Below are 23235 nucleotides of genomic sequence, written 5' to 3'. Positions count from 1 at the left end.
AGCATGTTTTTGGACACATGGAGGAGCTTGGGAGGGTAAGAGCCAGCACGGATTGACTGTCCTGTTTTCTTTCTGTGACACAATGATGGGATCTGAGGTTGAAGGGATGACAGCTGTGGATGACAATCATCTTGACTTTAAGAAGATTTTGACGCCTTCTTCCACAATCCTCATATCTAAGGCAGGATGTTATGGTTTGGAGGGCTGGACAATCCGGTGGGTCAAAACCATGTTGGAGGGTTGGACTCAGAGGGTGGCGGTTCATGAGCTGTGCTCCGCCTGGAGGCAGGTGCCAAGTGGAGCACCACGGGGACCAGCCCAGGGACCTCTCCTGCCGACCATCTTCAGCAATGACCCAGCGCAGGCACAGAGTGCATGCTCGTTAAGGTTACAAAACGAGGTACCAATCAGGGAGGGGAAGCAGCTGACACGCTTGGGGGCTGGACTGCACCCCATTCTCAGGACTCACAACCATTGCACGCTCAGCACCAGCCCTGGATTTGCTGCAGCAAATCCAGCTGTCCCAGCGAGAGACGCTCCCTGTCCTCTTCTCCCAGTCACACACAGGTAGTTCACAACTCTTCCTCTGAACCCATGCCCTCCTTTCCTGTGCCCGTGGGGCTGGGCAAATGCAAGGCATTTGGGAGGGCTCCAGCCACGCAGTCCCCAAATCCCTGTTAATCTTATAGGCTGCAGGACTAGTTGGGTTTTCCTCAGATATCCATGTCCCTACAAGAGGGCAGGAGCCTTGCACCAAGGCAAAGGCATGCAGCAGCCCAGCAGCCCTCCACATGCAGATCATAGAATCACAGAATCACAGAATCTTTGTGGTTGGAAAGGACCTTTGAGATCATCGAGTCCAACCCAACAACCTACAATCTCTGCCACTAGAGCATGCCCTGAAGTGCCACATCTGGACGTTTCTTAAACACCTCTAGGGATGGTGACTCAATCACCTCCCCGGGCAGGTCGTTCCAGTGCCTGACCACTCTTTCAGTGAAGTAATTCTTCCCAATATCTAATCTAAACCTCCCCTGCCGCAGCTTCAGACCCTTTCCTCTGGTCCTGTCATTATTCACCTGGGAGAAGAGGCCAACACCCACCTCTCTCCAACCTCCTTTCAGGGACTTGTGGAGGGCAATGAGGTCTCCCCTCAGCCTCCTCTTCTCCAAGCTAAACATGCCCAGCTCCCTCAGCCTCTCCTCATATGACCTGGTCTCCAGACCCCTCACCAGCCTGGTAGCTCTCCTCTGGACACGCTCCAGCACTTCAATGTCCCTCTTGTATGGAGGGGCCCAGAACTGAACACAGTACTCCAGGTGAGGCCTCACCAGTGCCGAGTACAGAGGCACGGTCACTTCCCTACTCCTGCTGGCCACGCTATTCCTAATACAAGCCAGAATGCTGTTGGCCTTCTTGGCCACCTGGGCACGCTGCTGGCTCATGTTAAGCTGGCCGGCCACCAGCACCCCCAGGTCCTTTTCTGCGGGGCAGCTTTCCAGCCACTCTTCCCCAAGCCCCTGGCGTTGCTTGGGGTTGTTGTGACCAAAATGCAGGACCATGCGGCTCTGCAGCTGCCCCCACCTCTGTTCATAGCCCACAGCAGGGGTCACAGCACGCTGACATCCAGTGGGGAACAACAACAACAGTACGGATTCCCAGGTCTTTCCAACATAATCTACATCTCCCAGACACATAAACATGCAGTGACACTCCCAGATGCTGCAAACAGCAGTGATTCCACACATGATGTCCTACAAAGCCTCCACTCACTAGAGTCAGCGAGCGGAGCGTACACACGTTCACGTGCCCGTTCTCTGTTCCCCTAACCTTGCCTGCAGGCTGCTTCTCTCCTGCTGCCCTGCCTTGGCTTCACTGGCCCCCTGCACTAAGCCTGGGCCCATCTCTGGCACCTCCCGAACTTCTGCCTTGGGTGTTTTCACAGTTCCAGCATGTCCAGGGTCCATCTTTCATACAACTCTTTCCACTCCTGGAAAGAGCAAGGGTAAAACCTCCTTGTGCTGGCAGAGGCTGAGGGTTCCCAGGTGCTACGTAGCCAAAGAGTGAAAATACTCACCGGGGAAGGGAGAAATAAGCATGAGCCAACCCCTTTCCCAAGGGCCATGAGACACCCACCGTACTTGGCTTGGAAGAAGTTTACACTAAGGCAAAAGACAGCAGTGGTCGGCAGGATCCTGTGCCCTTCACGAGTTAATGTTTCAGTCCTAGTTCATGCTTGAGTCCTAACGAGATAGGCTGGCAATTTTGCGGTTACTGGGAAATGGGTTGTATGCTTGGTTTTTGTTGTTTCTTCCTTACACCAGACAAGGGAAATAAGAAGAGAATACAAGAGAGAACAGCAGCACAAACCAAGAGCTGGGCTGCAAGGGAAAACCTGACAGAGGGGAATTAAGATTTTGCTTACTCGCCAAGCGAAGCAAGAGGAGGGAGAGGCAGGAGAAGCCAGGGAGGATAAGCCACTTCAATGTGAGGGGACAGCCTGAACCAGAGGCCAGCATCCTGATGCTGCCGAAGGAAGGAGACAACCTGGAGATCCAGCTGGAGACCGATTCCAGGGCCGGAAACCAACAGCATCCTTAGGGGAAAAGCTGCATTTCACTGCAGACTTGGGAGACAAGATATTTAGTATAGGCAGTTGTTAATCAGCGCTGCAGCCATGCCCCAGGAGAGGGGACAAAGGCGCTCAAACGCTGACAGCTGCTGGGTGGGCAGTGAGCCCTCACAGACAACCCCAGCAGGATGTTTTGTACGTTGGGCAGCTTCTCCATGTCTACAGAAGTTGTTTGTGACCACTATAAAAAGGCTTAGGATGTTCGCAAGTCTATATGCATGACAAACAGTGAATATTTAGGGACGTGATTAGACAGCTACTGTAAACTCAGGCTTGGGAATATCATGACAGTCGTGCGAATGCTTGTATGTAAAAGGCACGCCAGCGGGAGAAATGTGCAAACTGAAAACCACACAAAAATGCAATATGTTAAAATAAAATAATAAAATAGCTGCAATTTGGCACAATCACCATCTGTGTGCCAGGGAGGAGAACTGGGAAAGGCCTACAGGATGAGAGGCAGGAGCAAAAGGGATAGGATTAGGGGACTGGAACAGCTCTCTGATGAAGAAAGGCTGAGGGATTTGGGTCTCTTCAGTCTGGAAAAAAGACGTCTGACGGGGGGATCTTATCAACACTTATAAATACTGAAAGGGTGGGTGTCAGGAGGATGGGGCCAGGCTCTTTTCAGTGGTGTCCGAGGACAGGGCAAGAGGTAACGGGCACAAACTTGAGCATAGGAAGTTCCACCTAAACATGAGGAGGAACTTCTTTCCTGTGAGGGTGGCAGAGCCCTGGCACAGGCTGCCCAGAGGGGTGGTGGAGTCTCCGTCTCTGGAGACATTCCAAACCCGCCTGGACACGTTCCTGTGCCACCTGCTCTGGGTGACCCTGCTCTGGCAGGGGGTGGGACTGGATGGTCTCCAGAGGTCCCTTCCAACCCCCACCATTCCGTGATTCTGTGATTCTGTGACCGTAAATGCAAGAGGAACTCCACAGTGTAGTGGATAGGCTGGGATATGCTACTGCTGTATTTGCACTAAAAATCATAGAATCATAGAACGGTTTGGGTTGGAGGGGGCCTTTAAATGTCATCTAGTCCAAGCCCTCTGCAATGAGGGGTACTTAATGCCTTCTTTCCCTCAGTCTTTACTAGTAAGACCGGTCTTTAGGAATTCCAGGTCCCAGAGACTGGTGTGAAGCCTGGAGCAAGAAAGATGTACTGTTTGTTGAAGAGGATCAGGTCAGTGAATTCTTAAGCAAACTGGACATACGTTAAGTCCATGGGCCCTGATGGGATGAATCCACAAGCACCAAGGGAGCTGGCAGATGTCACTGTGAGGCCACTTTCAATAATCTTTTCTCAATCATAATATTTGGGAGAAGTGCCTAAAGGCGGCAGGAATGTAAATGTCACTCCTATCTTCAAGAAGGGCAGGCAGGAGGACCCAGGCAACTACAGGCCAGTCAAGCTCACTGTGATCCTTGGGAAGGTGATGGAGCAGCTAATTCTGGAGACCATTTCCATGAACATGAAGGACAAGAAAAAGATCAGGAGTAGTCAGCATGGCTTCATCCAAGAGGAAGTCATGCTTGACCAACTTGTTAAATGACTGGCCTGGTAGATGAAGGAAAAGCAGAGGGTATTGTCTACCTGGACTTCAGTAGGGCCTTTGACACTGCCTCCTGTAAGATCCTCATAGACAAGGTGTTGATGAACGAGCAGACAGTGAGGTGGATTGAAAACTGGACGAATGGCTCAGCTCAGAGAGTGGTGATGAGGGCCACAAAGTCCACTTGGAGGCCAGTAGCTAGCAGTGTAATCCAGGGGTCAATACTGGGTCCAGTCCTGTTTAACATCTTCATTAATGGTCTGGATGAGGGGGCAGAGCATACCCTCAGCATGTTTGCTGATGACACCAAATTGGAAGGAATGGCCGATATACTGCCATCCAAAGGACCTTGAGGGGCTGGAGAAATGGACGGAGAGGAGTTTCATGAAGTTCAACAAGGGGAAGTGCACCCGGGGAGGAACAACCTGGGGCAAGGACATATGCTGGGGCCACCCAGTTGGAAAGCGGCTTGGCAGAAAAGGACCGGGGGGGTCCCGGTGGACGCCCAATCTACTCAATCCCGCCCCTCTACTCGGCAGTGGTGAGGCCGCAGCTGGAGCGGTGGGATCCCCAGGACAGGAGAGAGAGGGACATAGTGGGAGAGAGTCCAGTGAAGGGCCACGACGATGATGAAGGGACTGGAGCATCTCTCCTATGAGGAAAGGCTGAGAGAGCTGGGACTGCTCAGCCTGGAGAAGAGAAGACTGAGGGGGGAGATCATCCACACATGAAAGAGGACACCAAAAGGATGGAGTCAGGCTCTTCCCCGTGGTGCCCAGTGCCAAGACCAGAGGCAGTGGTCACAAACTGAAACACAGAAGGCTTCCTCTGAACATCAGTAAGCACTTTTTCACTGTGAGGGAGACCAAGCTCTGGCCCAGGGAGGAGGTGGAGTCTCCATGCTTGGAGGCATTGAAAAGTCATCTGGACATGGTTCTGGGCAACCAGCTCTGGATGGCCCTGCTTGAGCAGGGGAGCTTGTACTAGATCATCTCAATAGGTCCCTTCCAAACTTGACTGTTCTGTGAGCTCCAGTCAAAGGCCCTCCTGAATCTCCCAGTTCCCCATTTAGCTCCAATTAGTCTTTTGGAGAGCTGATCGGCTCCACCAGCCCTGCACCGCAGCCCTGACAGCACTGTGCAGCAGCATCTGCTACCTGCCCCTTCTTCCCTGCAGGTTTGGTGAGAAGACTTCGCTGGTGCACCCTGCAGCTACTGCAGCTGGGCCGACGAGCACCTCATGGGAGTGCTGTGGCCAATGTAGAGCAGAAGTGGATGACAAAGAGCACCAAGATGGCTCAGGGTTAGGCAGAAAGAAACCAGAACACCAGTTTTAGGGGGCTATGAGTGCCATCAGGGAAGGAGGGCAGGTGCAGGGCAAGCGTGCCTCTCCCCACTGCATGGAGAACTGGGAGGACAAAGATGGACATTGAGGCCTTGTTATTTCACGCCCTCCTCCTGGTCCCTCAGCAAGACAGGAGGGATGAGTGGAGCCAAGGCACCACAAAGCTCTTACGTTCCCCAGAGTCGGGGATGGACGGAGAGGCACAGCCCCACAGTGGGGTCCTCAGCTGCATCACCTGTAGGAATCAAGGCTTCTCCTTCCCACAGACCCATCTGGAGCACAACACCGGAGCCCTTCAAACGCGGCCATCCCTTGCCCTCCCAGCCTTACTGCTGACCCCGGTACACAGTCCCCGGTGCTGGAAAGGGATGGAGTTCTCCTCAGCAGCTCGGGCCTCCATTCTCTGGCTGTCCTCCCCACCTCCAGCGAGCACAGTCAGCAGGCAGGGAGCTCATCTGGAGCCCTGCCCTGGCTGGATCTCTGCTACGCACATGTTACGCTGTGGCTTTGGCAAACATCTGGCTCTGGGCTCCCGCCCCTCGGAGTGACGGCTCTTGGTGGGAGAGGAGGGGAGGCTGGCGCCAGTGTGGTCAACGATCCCACGCACGGCGCTCCCTTTGCCTGAGTGTGTGCCAGGCGTCCTGCCCTCCCCAGCCCTGGCACAGCTGCTGACCAGCTAAAAGCAGCCAGGGAGCGGCCACGGCTGCTATTTCAGGAGCCGTCTCTGGCTCCCGGGCCGCGTCCCAGCCTCCAGCATGCTCCAGCCTCGGGGGAGTCGGCGGGGTCAGGGTTCGGCCCCAGCGATTGTCCAGCACACGTGGCCGAGGCGAGGGTCAGACCCCGAGGCTGCGGGAGCGCCATGTCCGGGGGGAGCCTCTGCACGGCTGTAGGCTCTGCCTGCTCCCACCGCTGGCGCCCCACAGGGCACGGGGAGGGCTCTGGCTGGCGGCCCCACAGCCACAGCCTGGGCACAGACAGGCGCAGGGCTGCCACAGCCATACACGGCCACGTATGGAGAACAGGGGCAGACGATGGCCTCCAGCACTGCTCTGGGATGGGATAAAGCCCTGGGTTTTGAGGAGGAGGGGAAGCAGTTTATTCTCGGATGTTGGCAGGGAGGTAGGACCACGGAGGGTGAGGCTGGGCAGCAGGCTGCAGGAGCCTGGGGGTGAACACTGCCCTCCTGGGCCCCCCCTCCGAGCAGAGGGGCAGAGTAAGGCACAGAAAGACGAGGAGCAAGGCTCGCGCACGGGCACCCAGGTGTCCTCTCTGGTGGGGCAGCGGGGAGGTGAAACGGGAGCTGCAGGGCACTGGGAGCCCCAACAGAACAGGCAGGAGTTCGGGAGCTGGGCCTCTGGAGAGGAAGAAGAGTGCTCAAGGTGGGGGGCTCGAGCGGGCCAGCAGCAGCGCAGGGTGGCAAGTGACAGGGTCTGGCCACGGCTTCCCGGGGGACACTGATGCCAAGAAGGACTCCAAACCAGGGTGTTGGGCTGGGTTTCGAGCGAGATGGGACACAGACGGGCAAGACACGCAGGCGAGAGAGGGGCTCAGGGCAGCACGAGATCGAGCATGCCGTGCAGGGAGACCCTGGGGGACCAGGCAGGGATGTCCCAAGGGCCACGCAGGTGAGGGCGAGCGCTGCCAGCGAGAGCTGCCCGGGGGGCAAAACAGCGGGGTCCCCGGGGGGAGCAGGCAACAGCAGCTGGCAGCAGCCAAGGGGTGTGGAGAGAACAAGAGGGACGGGGTGGGAGACGCTGGCGGGCTGGGGCTGCGGGAGGGAGGCGCAGGGACTGTCACCCCGCAGGGCAGCGCGCGCAGGTGTGGGGCAGCGGGTGGACACGGAGGAGGGAGGGCGTGAGCGAGGGCCGTGGGAGGAAGAGGAGCTACGTGGGGCCTGGGGCTGAAGCAGAGGTGAGGGAAAAGGGGCAGCTGCGAGGGGCTGGGGATGGCGGAGAGGAAGGAGGGAGCTGTGCGAGGGGCTGGGGGAGGAGCAGAGCATGGGGGAGAGGAGCGCGAGGGGCTGGGGCCTCTCGGCTGCAGTGGAAAAGCTGCTGCAGCTCCAGGGGAAATGCTACTTGAATTAATCATGGCGCTGGCTGCTGTGCCAAGCCCAGGAGGAGGCTGCTGGCAGCGCAAGGAAATAACTTTCACAGGAATTTGGAACAAATGCAGCTCTTCTGGCGGTAACAACAGCACTCACCTCCCCCACAACCTCCCCATGTACCACCATCTCCCCCGTGTCCCCACTCCTTGCGTACCCCCAGACACCCCCACGTTACCGCCCGCTCTCCCAGAGCATGATGCGCTCCCTCCCCTCACTGCAAGCTCACAGGCGTCTCCCCATCTTGCCTCAGGAAGCTCCACTTCTTCTTTCTGAGGAGGGGGGAGGCCTGTTTTATGTCGTGCAAAGGTCTGAAAATAGGTTAATGCTAAATCCCTTGCCCCAAGAAAACGAATGCATGTAGTCATGTCCTCCCCACCTCCCGCCACTCTCTTTGGCAGCAAAGTCGGTGAGCATTAGTCCTCTTGCTGTTCCAGTCCCCATGCACGGCTACTCCCCGTGTCCTCTCACAGCAGCCCCCTTCAGTAGCACAACCGACGCACCAGGATCATCCGTCAAGGCTCTCTTGCAGAAACACAGCAGATGTGGCCTGGCCTAGCCTACAGCGCTTCATGCAGGTCTTTGTATCTGGGGCACAGCCCAAGAGGCTGCCCACCGCCGGGGCCACCGAATCACAAATCAGCACTCAAACTCCAAAACTCATCAGACTTGTCCTCAAAACTGCAAGGTAAGACTGTACGTTAGGTGTGTTACTGGTCAGCTCTTGATTTCTGATGTTCTTGTTCCCCAACAATTGTACGTATGGATGCAAAGAAAATATGTAGACCCTGAATCCAAACCCACTGATGTTGGATCCACGCAAGAATCAATAATCCACCATCTCATTTCATTCACATTTCTGTCAAATCAGCCCGTGCTCACAACATGGGGTTTACACAGCTCTCTGCGCTTTACGCTGGCTGCCAGAGGACAGACAATACTTGATTTAGCATGAAAAGTTAGAAAGGCCCAGAAAGACAATATCTGACCATGCTTGCAGCTTGCTGGTACAAAGTCAAATGTTTAAAACAAATTTAAGACAGCAGGGTGAATTTATACCAAACAGTGCTTCGCATCATGTAACCACAGCATTTGAATGTAGCCCGATGAGCCCTAAAGCTTCTTTATTATCAACTCATGGCCACAGAGAGCAACAGAGACAAGCAGTCAGTGACTATCCCTCAGCGTTGTGTTCACTGATTCCCCGGGGTTCCTTCTCCACTGGTGTTTCTCTCTCATCTCAGGCTTGAACTGTGAGTTTGCTATTTCCTTTGCTTAGTGCTCGTGCAGTGTCTGCTACTGTGGGACCCGGACCATGATAAACGTGTGTAATAAATGAAGAAGATGTTACGAGATCCTTTTTCTTTCTTGGGAGCTCAGGCCAGCAACCTGCTCTGCTTGTCTCTGTTCGTACACCAAACACAAAGATCGACCTGGCGGAGAGGACGGTGTGTGCAAGGGAGCAGGAGACCCGCTGCCGTTCTTCAAGTCTCTTCTGGTCACTCACATGGATTGCCCCCTTCCCCATTGTTCTGTCCTGCCCATGGAGAGCGGATGTTACCATTTGAAATTAGACCTGGTCCTCCCAGGGTTTCTTGCTTGGAAACATGACAGATGGAGAAGTGAACCCATTCCCTTCTGTGCTGACCTTGGAGGCTGCCCTGTGTCCTGCACAGCACGCTGGCAGGGCCTGCCCGTGGCTTAAGCTCTCTTGACCGTTATGCGAGTCTGGACCAAATCCAGACCTTGACAGAGACCCTTCAACCTCCCAGGGCAGGACGAGCCCTGATGCTTAGAAGCCACGGACAGATGGAGTCAAGTAGGAGCGACTGCACACGCACCTGACATGGGTGACCCCGTGGGACACGGTGATGGCTGCTGGCCACCACAGACCCTGACAGCACCTCTGAAGCCCTCCTGTTTGGGGCAACAGGAGTGCCGTGTCTGAGGGGTGGCCATGCCGGCAGCTGTGCTCTGGGACCTGGGCTCCCTGCCCCGGCTCTACCCGGCTCCCCGACCTGGCTCGCTCCCGCTGCGGCCCGGTGCCGAGCCGGCAGCCTGGCCAGCCTCCTTTCCCATCCTCTCACGTTTCCCGGCTCAGAGGAAGCAGCAGCAGATGTGTGAGCTGTTTGCTTTGTGCCGAGGCCACGCGGGAGTTACCTGTGCTCAGCCCAGACGCGCCGTTTCCAAACGAAACACGAGGGCCGAGCCAAGACCATCGAAATCTGGCCAAACCCTCAGTCGCCGCCGGCCGCTGGGCCAGCACCTTCCCCTGCGCAGCGCGGAGCTGGGCTGGCCCCTGCGCTACACCGGCCTCACCATCCCAGGCAGCCATCGCTGGACCAGCTTCTCTGCGCCATCCCCATGGCCCTGCACCGCCCCAGCTACTCCACACATCCTGCTCTCCCTCCCGCCTGTCCCCGCGCTCGCAGTCAGGAGCCCAGCCGCCATCTCCGATTGCATTTCCAGAACGCCTTCCCACACGGCAAGCGGCACTGAGCAGGAAGGCACGGAGAAGGAGAGAGAGGGGGGCCTCCCTTCGGGGGCTGCTGCAGCCGAGACATCCCTGCACACGCCTGGGGCCTCCACGCTCGCCCAGGGACACACGGCTCCTCCACTGCCACCCTCTCCCTGAAGCCCACTCTTGACCCCTTCCCCATCTCTGTCCCCAGCCCTGGTCCAGTCCCTATCCCCATCCCCGCTCACCTGGGACAGCGCGGAGAGCTGGCCTGCGCGGATCAAACCCAAATCCTCTCCCACCCAAATGTTCCTCCTCATCTCCCACCCACTTCTTCTGCCTAGACTTCCCCCCCCCCCCAGTCCCACCCTGAATGATCCCCTACCCCCACCTAGGTCTGCCCCATCCTCAACCTGCCCCTGCCCCATGTCCCTTCTCTATTCTACACCCGGCCTTTGCTCCCACCCAATTCCCCTCACCCACGCACTCTCCCCCGTGCTCCTGCCCCCCGTCCCCTGCACTCACCCGCCCCACAAGCCCCCCTCCAGCGCTCCCCTCCCATACCCTCCGTCCCCTCGTTCCCGCACCCTACGCGGCCCACACTCACCAGCCCATGCGCTCACAGCCCCCACGCCCCAGCAGCGCGCACAAAGCATGGCCATACGCTGGGTTTTCTCGCTGACTCAACTTTCTCCTCCAGGCCCACCTAGAGGCCTTTTTCCCTGGCCAGGTGGCAGGACCTTCTCATGGGTCCAGAATTTCTGCTGGCCCCATGCACACCGCTCACCACCTGGCCCCAGAGCCCCTCACGGCCCCAGACGGACATCCCAGTGCCCCACGACTCCAGCAAAGAAGCGCCCCAAGCTTCACAGACAATCTGGACGCTGCCTTGGTTGGCACCACCACGGCAGGTCCCCACTGTCGGCCCCAAGCCCCACGTCCCCCCCATCCTGACTCAGAAGGGCTGCATCGCCTGTCTCCAGCAACCAGGGCTCCGGGGCCTGAGCTGCGATCGAAACGGCAAAAGCAGGGAACACAAAACATACAAAACACAAATGGCATCACTGGCACATCTCGAGGGCCGCAGGACCTGCCAGAAGGGCAGCACCTCTCCCAGCCTCACCTGCGACCTCTCACTACATGAAGGCTGATACAGCACCGGTCTCAGCTCAAAGCCCACAGGTGCCGTTCACACGATGAACAGTTGTGCATAATTAATGCTAATGTTCACAACCAGCCTTACAAACACTGATGAACTTAGGCTAAGGACTTCACTGGGCAAGAGAGAAGCTAGCAGCTTGGCTACAAGCAGCTTCCGAGAGGTCTTACCCATGTTCCTGAGCACCATTTGGAGTGTCCTGGCCCGCAAGGCACCTCCACGCTTGTGCAAGGGAGGACCGGCACAGTGGGCCCCGATCTTAGCTGAGCTCAGCACCGCGCTTTGCACAAAGGACATCCTCGAGGTGTGCCCACAGTATCAGCGATACCACCCAGTGCTCTGCCCCGTTTACAACCCACACTGCGCACGGGGGTCTCTGTTCTAGCATTCCTGCTGCAACCGTTGCCCATCCAAGCCATGACAACCGCCCCAAAGAGCCTTCAGTGTCAGGACTCCCATCCCAAGCCTCTCATAGCCCTGGCCGTGCCCTCCCCAAGCTCAGCTCCTGACAGTTGTACCCACCTGTAAGAAGCAGGTCCCAACAGGGGTGTTCTCCTTCAGGGAAACATTGTAGAAATTACTCCTGAACACTGGCTCATTGTCATTGACGTCCTGCAGGGACACATGTACCACAGCTGAAGAGGAGAGGGCGGGGGTGCCCCTGTCTGTGGCCAGCACAGTCAGCTGAGGCTGAGGATCCTTCTCGTAATCCAGGGGGGCGGCGGTGGTGATGATACCTGTGGCAGGGTCAATGGCAAACCAGCTGGAGTGGGTGTCACGGCCATGCACGATACTGTACCGCACCTCCCCATTGGGACCCTGGTCCTTATCACGAGCTGTCACCTGCAGGACAAAGCTGCCTGGGTACACAACCTCAGGGATGCTTTGTTTGTACTCCTGCTGGTCGAAGAGTGGAGGGTTGTCATTGATATCCACCACTTGCAGCACAAAGGCTGATTCTGCCCGGAGTGGGGGTGTTCCTGAGTCAGTAGCTGTCACTCGCAAATCGTAGGAGTCTCTTTCTTCCCTATCCAGAAGCTGGTCCACACAGATCAGGTAGATGATGTTGTCCTTGGTAGTGAGGGCAAACTTGCCATCTCCTCCCTCCAGTGTGACATTGACATTGGAGTACTCGCCATAGTCTGGGTCGGAAACAGAGATGCGTGCCACATACTGGCCGGGCTGAGCTCCCTCAGAGATCTGAGGGGAGCCATCTTCACTCAGGAAGATGATAGTCATGGTGGGCTGGTTGTCATTGTAGTCACGCACGTGAATAGTGACAAAGGCTGTGGTGACCTCAGGATGGACAGCCTTATCCCTTGCCTGCACCACCAGCTCATGCACCTTCCTTACTTCATAGTCCAGACCCTTGTTGAGCTTGATGACTCCAGTCCGGGAGTCGATGGTGAAGTACTGGTCAGGATCGCTCTGCCGCCGGTTGATCTCATAAATCACATCCCCATTGTCACCTTCATCTGCGTCAGAGGCAAAGACCTGCAGGATGCTGCTGCCAGGTTTCAGATTCTCTGAGATGAGAGTGTGATAGCGGCTCTGGTTGAAACTAGGAGCGTTGTCATTGATGTCCTGGATGGACACATCCAGTGTCATCTGGGTACTCCGGGGAGGAGAGCCACCATCATAGGCTTCCAACAGCAGTGAGTATGATGAACGGTTCTCCCGATCCAAGACGTTGCTGACCACCAGGTCCAAATACAGGACCCCATTGGGTCCCCGACGCGTTTCCAGGCGGAAGGCCTGCCCCACATTCTCCCCCTTAATCACATAGCCTTGAGTATTTAGCAGGCCACTGTCAGCATCAAAGGCTGGGTCCAAGGGAAATCTGCTGCCGATGGGTGTGTGCTCTGGGATCTGTAAGGTGCTGTGTTGTTTGGGAAAGGCTGGAGCATGGTCATTGATGTCATTCACTTGGATGTTCACTTCTACCGTGATGCCTTCCGGGGTTACAGCAATGAAGCTGTAGCGGTCCCGAGTCTCTCGGTCCAGGACACGAGCTGTTTTGATGATACCGGTGTTCTCATCTATCCCCAAGTCGGTGGTAACACCGCTGCCCTCCTGTGCTGAGATGAAATACATGTAGGCACTAGTTCCAGGGGGGAGGCCAGCACTGATGTCCCCGATGATGGTGCCAGCTGGCTGCTCCTCATCTATTTGTAGGTCCAGGGTGCCCAGGACAGCAGAGCCCTTCCCTGCTCTCAGGCCCCCAAGAATTAGCAGCTCCAGCAGAAGCACGGCCGACCCCTTCATCTGCTCCATCGCTAGTGACTTGCAGAGCAGAGGGCGGCTCGATCTCCTTTGCAGTGTGTGCTTTAATCCTGCATGGAATGCAGAAGAGAGAACGCTGGTTAAGAGGGAACAGCAAAAGAAAGACAGAAAAAAAAACCATGGAGAGGGAAGGCTTGCCAAGTACCGGCTGCCCAATTGCTCTGTATCACCCATCCCTCACAAGGAGTGAAGGTGAAAACGCGTCAGAGCAGAGGGTGGCCAGAATGAAGGCCTGGGACAGCATCTGAAGTTAGCCAAGCAGGTCACACCTGACCGCGCTCAGGTCAGCAGCCAGTACCCTGTCACACAGGCTGCTGCCTACACAGTCAAGCGTTCTTCCCAACCAGCCGCCCTCCTGGAGCCAGCTGCCCTCGAGCAGAGCGTTCCTGCGCCTTTAACAGCCGAATGCTTCCTGGGAGGCTGAGAGAGGCTGGCTGCAAGAAGAGGGAGATTTTTGGACAAAACAGCAGCCTAGCACCTCTCCACCCTGACAAAAGCTGGTGTAAAATTGGGAGCTCAACAAGCGACGGTGTTGAGGTCCCCCCGACGCCCTGCCCCCAGCAGCGTGCCTCTCAGGACCACAGGGGTATAGGTGCCAAAAAACCCATGAAGTGCAAATCTGGTGTCCCTGGGAGGGAGCAACAGAACTGGAGCAGGCTCACATCCAGCGAACAATAAATCAGAACGGCTGCATTGCAAAGGATGTACCCACAGCTGGGAAGGCCCAGGATAAAATCAGACAGGGCCCATTGTTTGGCCTGGCACAGAGATCTGTGGATGCCCCAAGCTGGTACCATGGAGGGTGGTGGCAGTACAGTAGGAACGCAGCAACTCCCTCTGAACTGCCAGCTGCTCTCTGGCTCCTTCCTGGTCCCACACCCTCCACTGCTCGCTCTCCTCCTTTGTCTCCTTCTCACTGCTCCTTGCTCGTTCTGGCTCCTTCACTCCATTTCCCCCTGCCGTAGCTTCATTTCACTGCAGCAGTGGGGGAGGGACGAGCAGGGAGGAGCAGCTCCCTGCAGCAACACCACTGCTGGACACGCTGGACACGCTCCCGGCGCCCAAAGGCTGTCAGTCCCCCCCCCCGGGGCTCTGCCCACCCTCCTCGTGAACAGTCAGTGAAACTCAGCAGTCAAGGAGCTTGCGAAGAACACCAGCCCCAGTGCTGCTTTCAGCCCCCAGTAAACGAGGCTTAGTGGTCTGCAGGGATGGCGGCAGCATGAGCTCACACTTGGACTCTCTTGAAAGCATTTGCTGCTGGTCCCATAACCACACTCAGGAGCCGCTCATGTCAGACACAGGACGGCAAGAACCTCCTGTCTTGGGGGACACGGAGGTGGCTGACACTGCCTACTTTGGGGACTAAGAATGTCGGCCCTTCATCTAAAGAACCTTACAGCAGCGTTAACCCTTTCCAGGGGACGCAGGGTGATTATTCCCGGGTCCTCTTTCCCACATTGGGTCAACTGCGTGGATTGGTTTTCCCTGTGGAAATCCTGGGTTAGTGACAGAAAGAAAAATATTCAAAGTGTTTAAAGAAGTGTTTTGTTTACTTCAATGGGCATCCAGTGTCTGAGGTCTATGGCAAGTAAATCCATACAGTCTGCTTGCACTGAGCCATCCTCATTATCTCTTGGGGGGGGAAGTCAAAAGAAGTTACTTTTATCCCTGCGGGCTCCTGGCTCAGTGGTCCTAGACAGGTCTATCTGCCTCTGTTGGGGCTCGTTACAGACCCCCAGCTGGGGGGGTGACTGCATACACCCAGAACATGCAGTGGGGGGGGAATGAGCTCCAAGTTTGCTTCTGTGATGAAACCGCACCATCCTAACTGTGACCCAGCTGCTCGGGTCAGGGGAAGGTAACAGGGCAGAGGGTTTAAAGCCTTGGAAGTAGGTTAGACAAAAACTAAATAAAAAGGAGAGGAGAAAAACAGGCAGAGGGACAAGGCTCCCTGGGGCAACCTCAGCGGCTGAGGACAGGACGAAGCTGAAAGGTCTTGGGTAGCGCCTGGAACAGATCAGGGCGCAAATATGGGGAAAAAAACACCTGGTTTGATTAGTGATGTGGCTCTTGAGAAGCAGAAGGGAGCACAGCAAGGCTTTGTGGGCAGCTGGTGGGGAGGAGAGAAACTTGAAAAGCGAATCTAGGGAGTGTGAAGAGCAGCTGAGAGCACTGGGGCAACCAGGGAACAGAAATTAGGGTCCTTGGCGTGGGCAACTGATGATGAAAGTCTGTGCAAACTTCTCCATTTCCAGCCTCCCCGGATACAAGCGGGCAGTTTCAGAGCTGAGCTGCCTCTTGGGTATGAGATGCAACTGCCAGGTTGCCCCAGTCCAGGATGGGCAGACGGCCATCCATGGTACTAGCAGCCCCCTGTTCCTGTGAAGTTTCTGGGCTTGGGTCACAGAGGAAGACAGCGGTGACCTCAGTGGATGCAGAGTCACCAAATCTGAACAGCTGCTTCCAATTAGCAGATAGCTCAGCGCTGGGGGCTGGCTTGACTGGTCCAGGCCCAGGCCGTGTAACGTGAGCCAGGCTGCCCTTGCTCCCTCTGTCCCTCCCACCATCGGGCACCGAGTTCCCGAGTAAGAAATGGCAGCAGACGCCTCTGAAGAAAACTGCCAGCAGGAGAATCTGTCCAGAGAGACGTCTGGAGGTCCAGAGCCATAGTAAGGAGGTTGACAGGAAGGGTAGCTAAAATGGAGTGCGCTGCAAGATACGTAAGCATCTCTAAGCCTAGGGCTGACAGGCCAGGGCACCAGGAGAGCCCAGCCTACGCTCCGTAAAAAAAGATACGGAATTACAGAGGGACCACCGCACGCATCGCTGCCTGCCTGACAGTGGCACCTCCTCGCGTCTCCTGTCAGCCGCGAGGAAGGGGCAGCAGGCCCGCAGTGGCCCCAGCAGAGAAGCTGGAAAGACGGCACCCACTGTGCATGCCACAAACAGATGTCAGAGTGCTTGCTGTGCAAAAGCTCCATCAAAGCTGCAGATGCTGCTGATGCCATACCCAAAGTCTCACATGAGAGGCCGTGACTCATGTAATGATGTTTTTGAGACTCCAGTCCAGACGAGGAAAGGAGTCAGAAGCCCACTTATCTTTGCTGAGCACCAGTCACTGACCTGGAACACGCTTTTCTCTTCTACATTTACACGTATCTCTCAAGAGTTTTGGATTATCTGCCCTCAGAGCTAGACGCAGCCCAGGCTTGCCCGCAGCGCCGCCTTAGGCTAACAACCCACTTTCAACCTCTACTGAGTCTGCCACTGCCTACAGGCATCTCCGTGCCATCTCCACCGCCTCCCAGCCCGCCCTTCACACCAGCACCCTATGGCTCACTCCCAGCCAGGCACGCAGCCTCACCTCCCTCTGACACCCGCTCTGCGCCCTGACCAGCGCTGGGGGCCGGCCGCCCTCTCAGCAGGACGCGCTCAAGCTCCCCTAGCATCCCTGGGCATCCCATTTCTGTGCCACTCCAGGGCTTCCTGCGGGCTGTCCTGTCTCTGAAAACACTTCGCCCACAAAGGAAGCTCTAATAAAATTTCCTCACGCATTAGCCACTTCCCACCATCCCAGCCCTCCGCCGCCTGGCCCCTGCCGCGCTGCGTGCCCCTCGCAGGGGTGCTGCAGGGCCTTCTCTGACCCTCCCCGCGGCTGTCCCCGGGCTGTCAGGGCTCTCCCTCCCTCAGAGCTCCCGGGCAGCCCGGCCCCCCCGCGGCTCCTGGGGCTCCCCGCCTCGCCTGGGGCTTCCCGGTCCCCGGGGCCAGCGCTTGCGGGTGCTCCCCGCCGCCGTGCACCCCCCGGGCGTCCCGCAGGGCACACTCCCCCCGGCGCCTGAGCCCCGGCACCCCCGGTCTCCGCTCCGCTGGGGCCCGCAGCCCCCGCCCGGCGCCTCCGCGGCTGCTTCGCCGCCCCCGCCGAGCGCCCGCCCCGCGGCGGCTCCCGGTCCCCGTCCCGGTCCCGCGCCCGCCCCGTCCCGTCCCGCTCGCCGCTGCCAGCCCCAGCCCCGAACCGTCGCGCCGCGGGCGAGGCCGGTCCGGCGGCGGATCCGCGGTGCTGCGCCGCCGCGGGCGCGCCCCCCCCACGCGCTCCCCCCGCCCTATTGTCTGCGCAGCGGAGGCAGAACAAAGCGCCCGGTCCCGGTCCCGGTCCCGGTCCCGCCCGGCCCGGCCCGGCCCGGCCCGGCCCGCCGTGCGGCGGTGCGGAGCAGCGGGCGAGGGCGGCGGGCGGCAGCAGCGGGTCGGTGCCCGGCGCTGGCACTTACACCGTGCGTCCCGCGCTCACATCCCGCAGGGTCCGGCCCCGCCAAGGCGTCCCGCAGCCGCTCCGGTCCCCCGGTGCTCCGGCGCCACCGTCGCTTCGGAACCGCTGGCCGCCCCGGGACCCCCCGCGTTCCGGTGCTCCCCCCCCGCCGCGGCCGCCCGGTGTTGTGCGGTGCGCCGGCCTCCCGGTGCCGCGGCCGCCCCGGTGCCGCGGTCGCCCCGCGGAGCGCTCGGCGGCGGGTCGGCGCTGGCTCGGCGCGGAGGCTCCTGCTGAAACCCGACCCAGCGCCGCCCTCAGCCCCCCGCTCCCCCCGCCGCCCCCATCCCCGCCCCGCCACCGCAGCGCGCCGGCAGCGCGGCCCCGAGCGGGGGTCCGGGGCGACGGGACGGCACGGCGGGACACGAAGGAGCGAGGGAGCGGCGTCGGGCAGAAGGAGGGCACGGAGGGGCAGGGAGGGCAGGAACGGGGGTAAAGAGGGGTGGAGAGGAAGCGATGGGCGCCGGCAGCCCGGGGAAGTGGGAAGGGGTCGGGCAGGAGCAAGAGGCAGAGCGGCGGTGGGATGGGACAGGGCGAGGAGAGGGCTGGGCAGGAGATGGAGGGGGGCCGTGGGTGACACTGGGGGCATGTGGGGACACGATGGCAGAGGCACAGCCCATGCTCTCTCTCTACCACAGTTCCTTCCTAAGCACAGACCCCAGAGTCCCAGTACTGTAGCCTGCCAACACCTTGACTCACATCAGGGCTTCTCGTGTCCAGGCTGGAGGGGAGCGCCTTCTGTAGCCATCTGTAGCGCCTGCCCACAAGTGATTTGGGCTCCATCAGTCTATACCAAGAGACAAGGCAAGGCTCTGGTCAGAGTGACTCTCTACTCTGCCTCCCTGGCTCAGCTTGGCCACTCAGGCTGGCTTTCTCTGCTCCAGACAGGCCAGGTCACAGCAGCGTTGGGGTGTCCGTTGGGAGCCACTCAGCCTCCAGGACAATAATCACCGCTGCGTCTTCTTTTATGAAACTGCCGTTGACTACTGGCTGTGATGGTCCATTGCGAAGATCACGTGCCACAGCTCAGTCCGCTTCATCAGGAAAATGCCTTGGTTCTTCCATTGGTGACAATCAATTCAAATAGAGAATATGGACCACCAGACTAATTTCAAAGAGAAGGAACCCTTCCAGATTTGTGTGTCTGCATCCCTTCCCGGATACCACTTAGGCTGAGCTGTATTTAGGAATAAAAAGTAAGTCTGGACTGCTGTTACTGATCTAAAGGTACCCTGGGGAAACCAAATCCGTTTGACCCTGAACAGCACATCTTACAATTCTTATCATAAATTCACCAAGCTTTAATATATCCAGTTTATTTCCTCCTACATCTATTTTCAGAAGGTCACAGGAAGGCAGGAAAAAAGTTCAGAAGGGGGGAATGAGGATGATAAACGTCCAGATCAGCTTCGGTGCACGGAACAATTTAGTCTCCATTCTGGAAAGGAGGGAAATGGGGGAAATGGGGAAGAGGACAATGAAATCATGAGTGGTCTGTGGAGGGGGATATTGTTCAGCTTTGTGGAGCTGATTTTATTCTCTGTATCTTCCTATATAAAAGAGGCATGAGATGAGGCTGACAGAAGCCAAGATCAAAACAAATAAAAGAAGGTGGGACTTTGTGTGAAGGGCTGTGGGCCTGGGGAACTGCTTGCCGTCAAATGCTGTAGATGCTCGAAATTGGCCCAAGAGGTGCTTGGATTAATTCAGAGAAGAGGGTTCCTGAACAGAGGAAACCACCTCCAGCTCACGAACTCATGTGAGTCACAAAGAGTTGGGTCTGGAGTTGTACTTAGGGGAACTATTGCGTACGCTTCTCCTGTTCTTCCACACCTTCCTGGGCACCCACTCGTAGACACCGTTGGAACCCGATCTTGGGCTAGAGGGAGTCTTGAGCTGACTCCCAATGAGATGGTCCTTGTGATCTTGCATCTGCTCCAGTTTTAACAACAATATTTCAGCCTGGATTTAGCTATCGTGTCTTTGTTTCTCTTTATTTTTTGTCTAAAATTGTTTTTTTTCATACATTACCTTATTCCCTCCCAGATATTTTCAGAAACAGCAGGAAATTTATCACTCGGCAGCTCCTCTTCTAAATGAAACAAGCCGTGTGCTCGTACGCTGACCTCGTGATCAGCTACCCATTGCTGTTATCCCAGTCGCTCTTCCATACGCATGTCTTCCAGTTGAAATTAATGTCTTTTTAATGCAGCAGATCACAATTCCCACTGTGTTCTGAAGAAATGTCAGCTGCACCTTGTAGAAAAGCATTTAAGGGAAGGCTTCTTTTCTCTACTGGAAACCTCTTGCTTGCTGTACTTAGGGATGACATTTGCTTTTTCTTAGTTGCATCATCTTACTCTCTTACACATGACTCACACACAGGTATTTTTCCTCTCCTGTGGTTTCTAAGGTCATTTCCAGCTTGTGGCCAAACGTTTTCTAATACATTGCTAAGACCAAGATCCACAACGTGATTTAGGCATATACCCTCCACGGTTTCTAATATATTGGTATTTGTGGCGATGCCTTTATTGATACTGGTTGAAATGCGTTTACTTTTAGTTTTTGATATATTAATCCAACACATGGGGCTGATGGTGCTGAAAGACGAAGCTGTGATCACAAGGCTGCTCTCCATTCCATATAGACAATTGTGCCTTCGGAGAGGTCCTTGATGACTGGAAATAAGCTAAAAGAGCTGGCAGATCTTTAATGGCACTTCCCAGAGATTGCAGGAGCTCTCAATCCCCGCGTGTAAGAAATCGGGAAAGGAAGGCAAGAGACCGGTATGGCTGAGTAAAGACGTGCTGGTCAAACTAAAGGGCAAAAAGGAACTGCACAGGCCGCGGGAGCAGGGACAGGTATCCTGGCAAGAGCACGGGGACGTTGTCCGGTTGTGCAGGGATGGGGTCAGGAAAGCCAAGGTGCAGCTGGAGCTGAACTTGGCAAGGGATGCAAAGAATAACAAGCAGGGTTTCTCTAGGTATGTCAGCCAGAAAAGGAAGGTCAAAGAAAGTGTAGCCCCCCCGATGAACACGACTGGCAAACTGGTAACAACAGACGAGGAAAAGGCTCAGGTACGCAGCCTGGTGCAGACGCCACAAAAGCTACGCGCAGAGGCTGCGAATCTCGGCCCCTTGCAAGTTTTCAAGGCTGATCTGAGCTAGTATTGTTGACAGTCGGTCTTCTAATGAAAGGACGGACCATGCGTCTCTGGACACCCCTTTTAACCACGAAGAACTGTCCACTATAAATGTACAAATTTCATTCCATTTCTATTACACTACTCGTTAATAATACTTTTTGCTTTTATGATGTTCTGGTCACCCTCTATACTCACAATGCCTCTTTACTTTGTGTCACTGATCAACCTTATCAGTATACTTTTCTTTTTTTTCCCCCTGAGATTTTTACTGAAAAAAACCCCCACAAATAGATGAGCTCCAAAACTGATCCTTGAAAAGACCGTGCACTTCCTCAAGAATAAAGCGCCTGATTTATTGGTAATCCTTTTCTCTGCCAGTCTTCCACATTGTACAGCTTTTGTATCAATTTCTGTCTCCTTCATCTGAACAAATAACTTCCCAGGTGTTACTGTAGCGCTGCAGTTCAGATCCGCCCGATCAACCTTTTTTCCTGGCCCTCAAAAAATCACTTCTAAAGAAAGTCGTCTAATGTGCTAGGCTAGCATGACGTGGCAAACTTGCTGCGTGCGATCACGTTTGCCATTTATTGTCATGTTTTCAAACTATCGTTTCCCTTTAAAATCTGCTTTGAAGCCTTTATGCTACTGCAAGCAGTCTGCACTGTCCCAGGTCACTCCCTTCACTCCTCCTTTCTTCAGTATCTGTGACGTCTGTTATCCTTCAGCCCCATGGCATTACCCCAGATCATTAAACAACCCTCCTCTCGGGCTTGCAATTTGTACACAAACGCTGCCTCTACTTAGAGACAGAAATTAGTGGATTCCTTTGGGTCTCCTAGTAAATTCTAATTTACTATATATTCTTGGAGTCCCTCGGCAAGAGAGGGGAGAACAGATCCATACCATGTGCTTGGACATTCAGAGAGATCTTGGACAGTCTGACATGGAAGTATCTTTGGAGCTGTACGTGGACTGGTAGAAAAACGTAAGTGAAGCTATAAGTAAGAGCAACTAAGACACAGAAACAAGAGCTATTCAACTATTCAGGGCATGTTACTGGTACTAGTAACGGTTGGGACAGGACTGCAAAGCTCCCAGCTGTGTCATGTCCTTTGACAGAATTCTTAATGATAAGGAGACCAGAGTAGGGAGAAGGGTGTAAAATTGGAAGGTGACTGCGTTCTTTGGATCAATCAGTGCTTTGGTGAACTTCAGAAACTGAAAGAACGCAGGAGCTGGCGAAACATGGCAAACTGGAGTCAGTAGTGACCGACACATAGCTGGAAGGCAGCACAGAAATCGTGCTTTCTGCACTGATTTGTGTTTCCCCAGATCTACAGGCAAACACTGCAGTGTAACGGCATGTTGTGCTATTTCACGTTGCTATTCTGCCACCTCAACGACCCTGATCCTGGAGTCATGCACATCCCCACCCAGAATGGACTTTGCATGTTCCCACCCTCATCCATAGCCAGTGGGGAGTGTCCTGGCAGTTTAGCACCTTCCTGGTAGATGGCATCTTGCTTCTGAGCCCGACAGGAGCAATCTGGCAGGTAGCCCAGCGGGACTAAGTCGCTCAGAAGCTTCCACTCTTGCAGGCTGGAGTCTGGCTCAAAAGTCCCACACAGGAAATCCTTCTAGGATGTGCTCGGGCTGTGATTCCCGGATGTTCACAGCAAGCAAAGGCTTCCTGCATTCAGAATGGAGGTTAAAAATAAAGAAAGGCAGGCACCTGCTAGGAACATACACACGGCCGGGGCGGGGGGAGGGAAGTGAGAGGACAGGAGTAAGTTTTTCGGGTGAGATCACAAGTTTGCCTCTGCCATTTAGAATGCCCGTGAAATCCATGAAATGCAAAGGAAGAGTTGCGAGATCATTTCACCCAGCAAACAGAGCTGGGACCTTGGTGTTGCAGCTCTATATTCACAGCCTGGTCACACGGAAATGGTGCCAGTGAACTCCTGCTGGCCATAAGCTGACTGGAGAGCTTCAAACCTTACAGCCTAAGAGTTCTACTGCATCTCCTCCTTGTCTGGATGGACACAAAGCTCCTGTCAAATAAAGTTCTTGCAACAAGATGTTTCTGTGCCATAGGGTTTGTTCATGAGCAGCCTGGAGCCCTGAAGGTAAGGTCCTCTCCCTGGGCTGCAGATGATGGATGGTTTTAGAGCAGTTAGAGTTCATGGCTTCTGTTAATTCGTTTATGAGAATGTTTACAGTCTTGGAAATCTGGTGAAGTTCTGACAGTGCTGGAAGT

At 55.8% G+C, this 23235-nt stretch overlaps 1 protein-coding gene across 2 annotated transcripts in view; it reads right to left on the bottom strand.

Moving 5' to 3' along the window:
• DCHS1 (dachsous cadherin-related 1) overlaps positions 1–23235 on the bottom strand; it is a 78330-nt gene that overhangs the window by 36567 nt on the left and 18528 nt on the right. Inside the window, exons 1-2 of one of the 2 annotated variants that reach the window (XM_074571618.1) lie at positions 17796–17929; positions 11770–13580 (exon numbers count right to left, since the gene is read on the bottom strand). In XM_074571618.1, the coding sequence (XP_074427719.1) occupies positions 11770–13521 (1752 nt within the window). In that variant the 5' untranslated portion in view covers positions 13522–13580; positions 17796–17929. Of the gene's footprint in view, positions 1–11769; positions 13581–17795; positions 17930–23235 lie in introns of those variants that run through there. The other variant, XM_074571611.1, reaches the window with a different exon arrangement.

Source organism: Larus michahellis, chromosome 1 (assembly GCF_964199755.1).
Source record: "Larus michahellis chromosome 1, bLarMic1.1, whole genome shotgun sequence".
Taxonomy (NCBI): domain Eukaryota; kingdom Metazoa; phylum Chordata; class Aves; order Charadriiformes; family Laridae; genus Larus; species Larus michahellis.
Note: the sequence above shows the minus strand (reverse complement) of the source record. Positions and strands in the feature narration are given on the sequence as shown.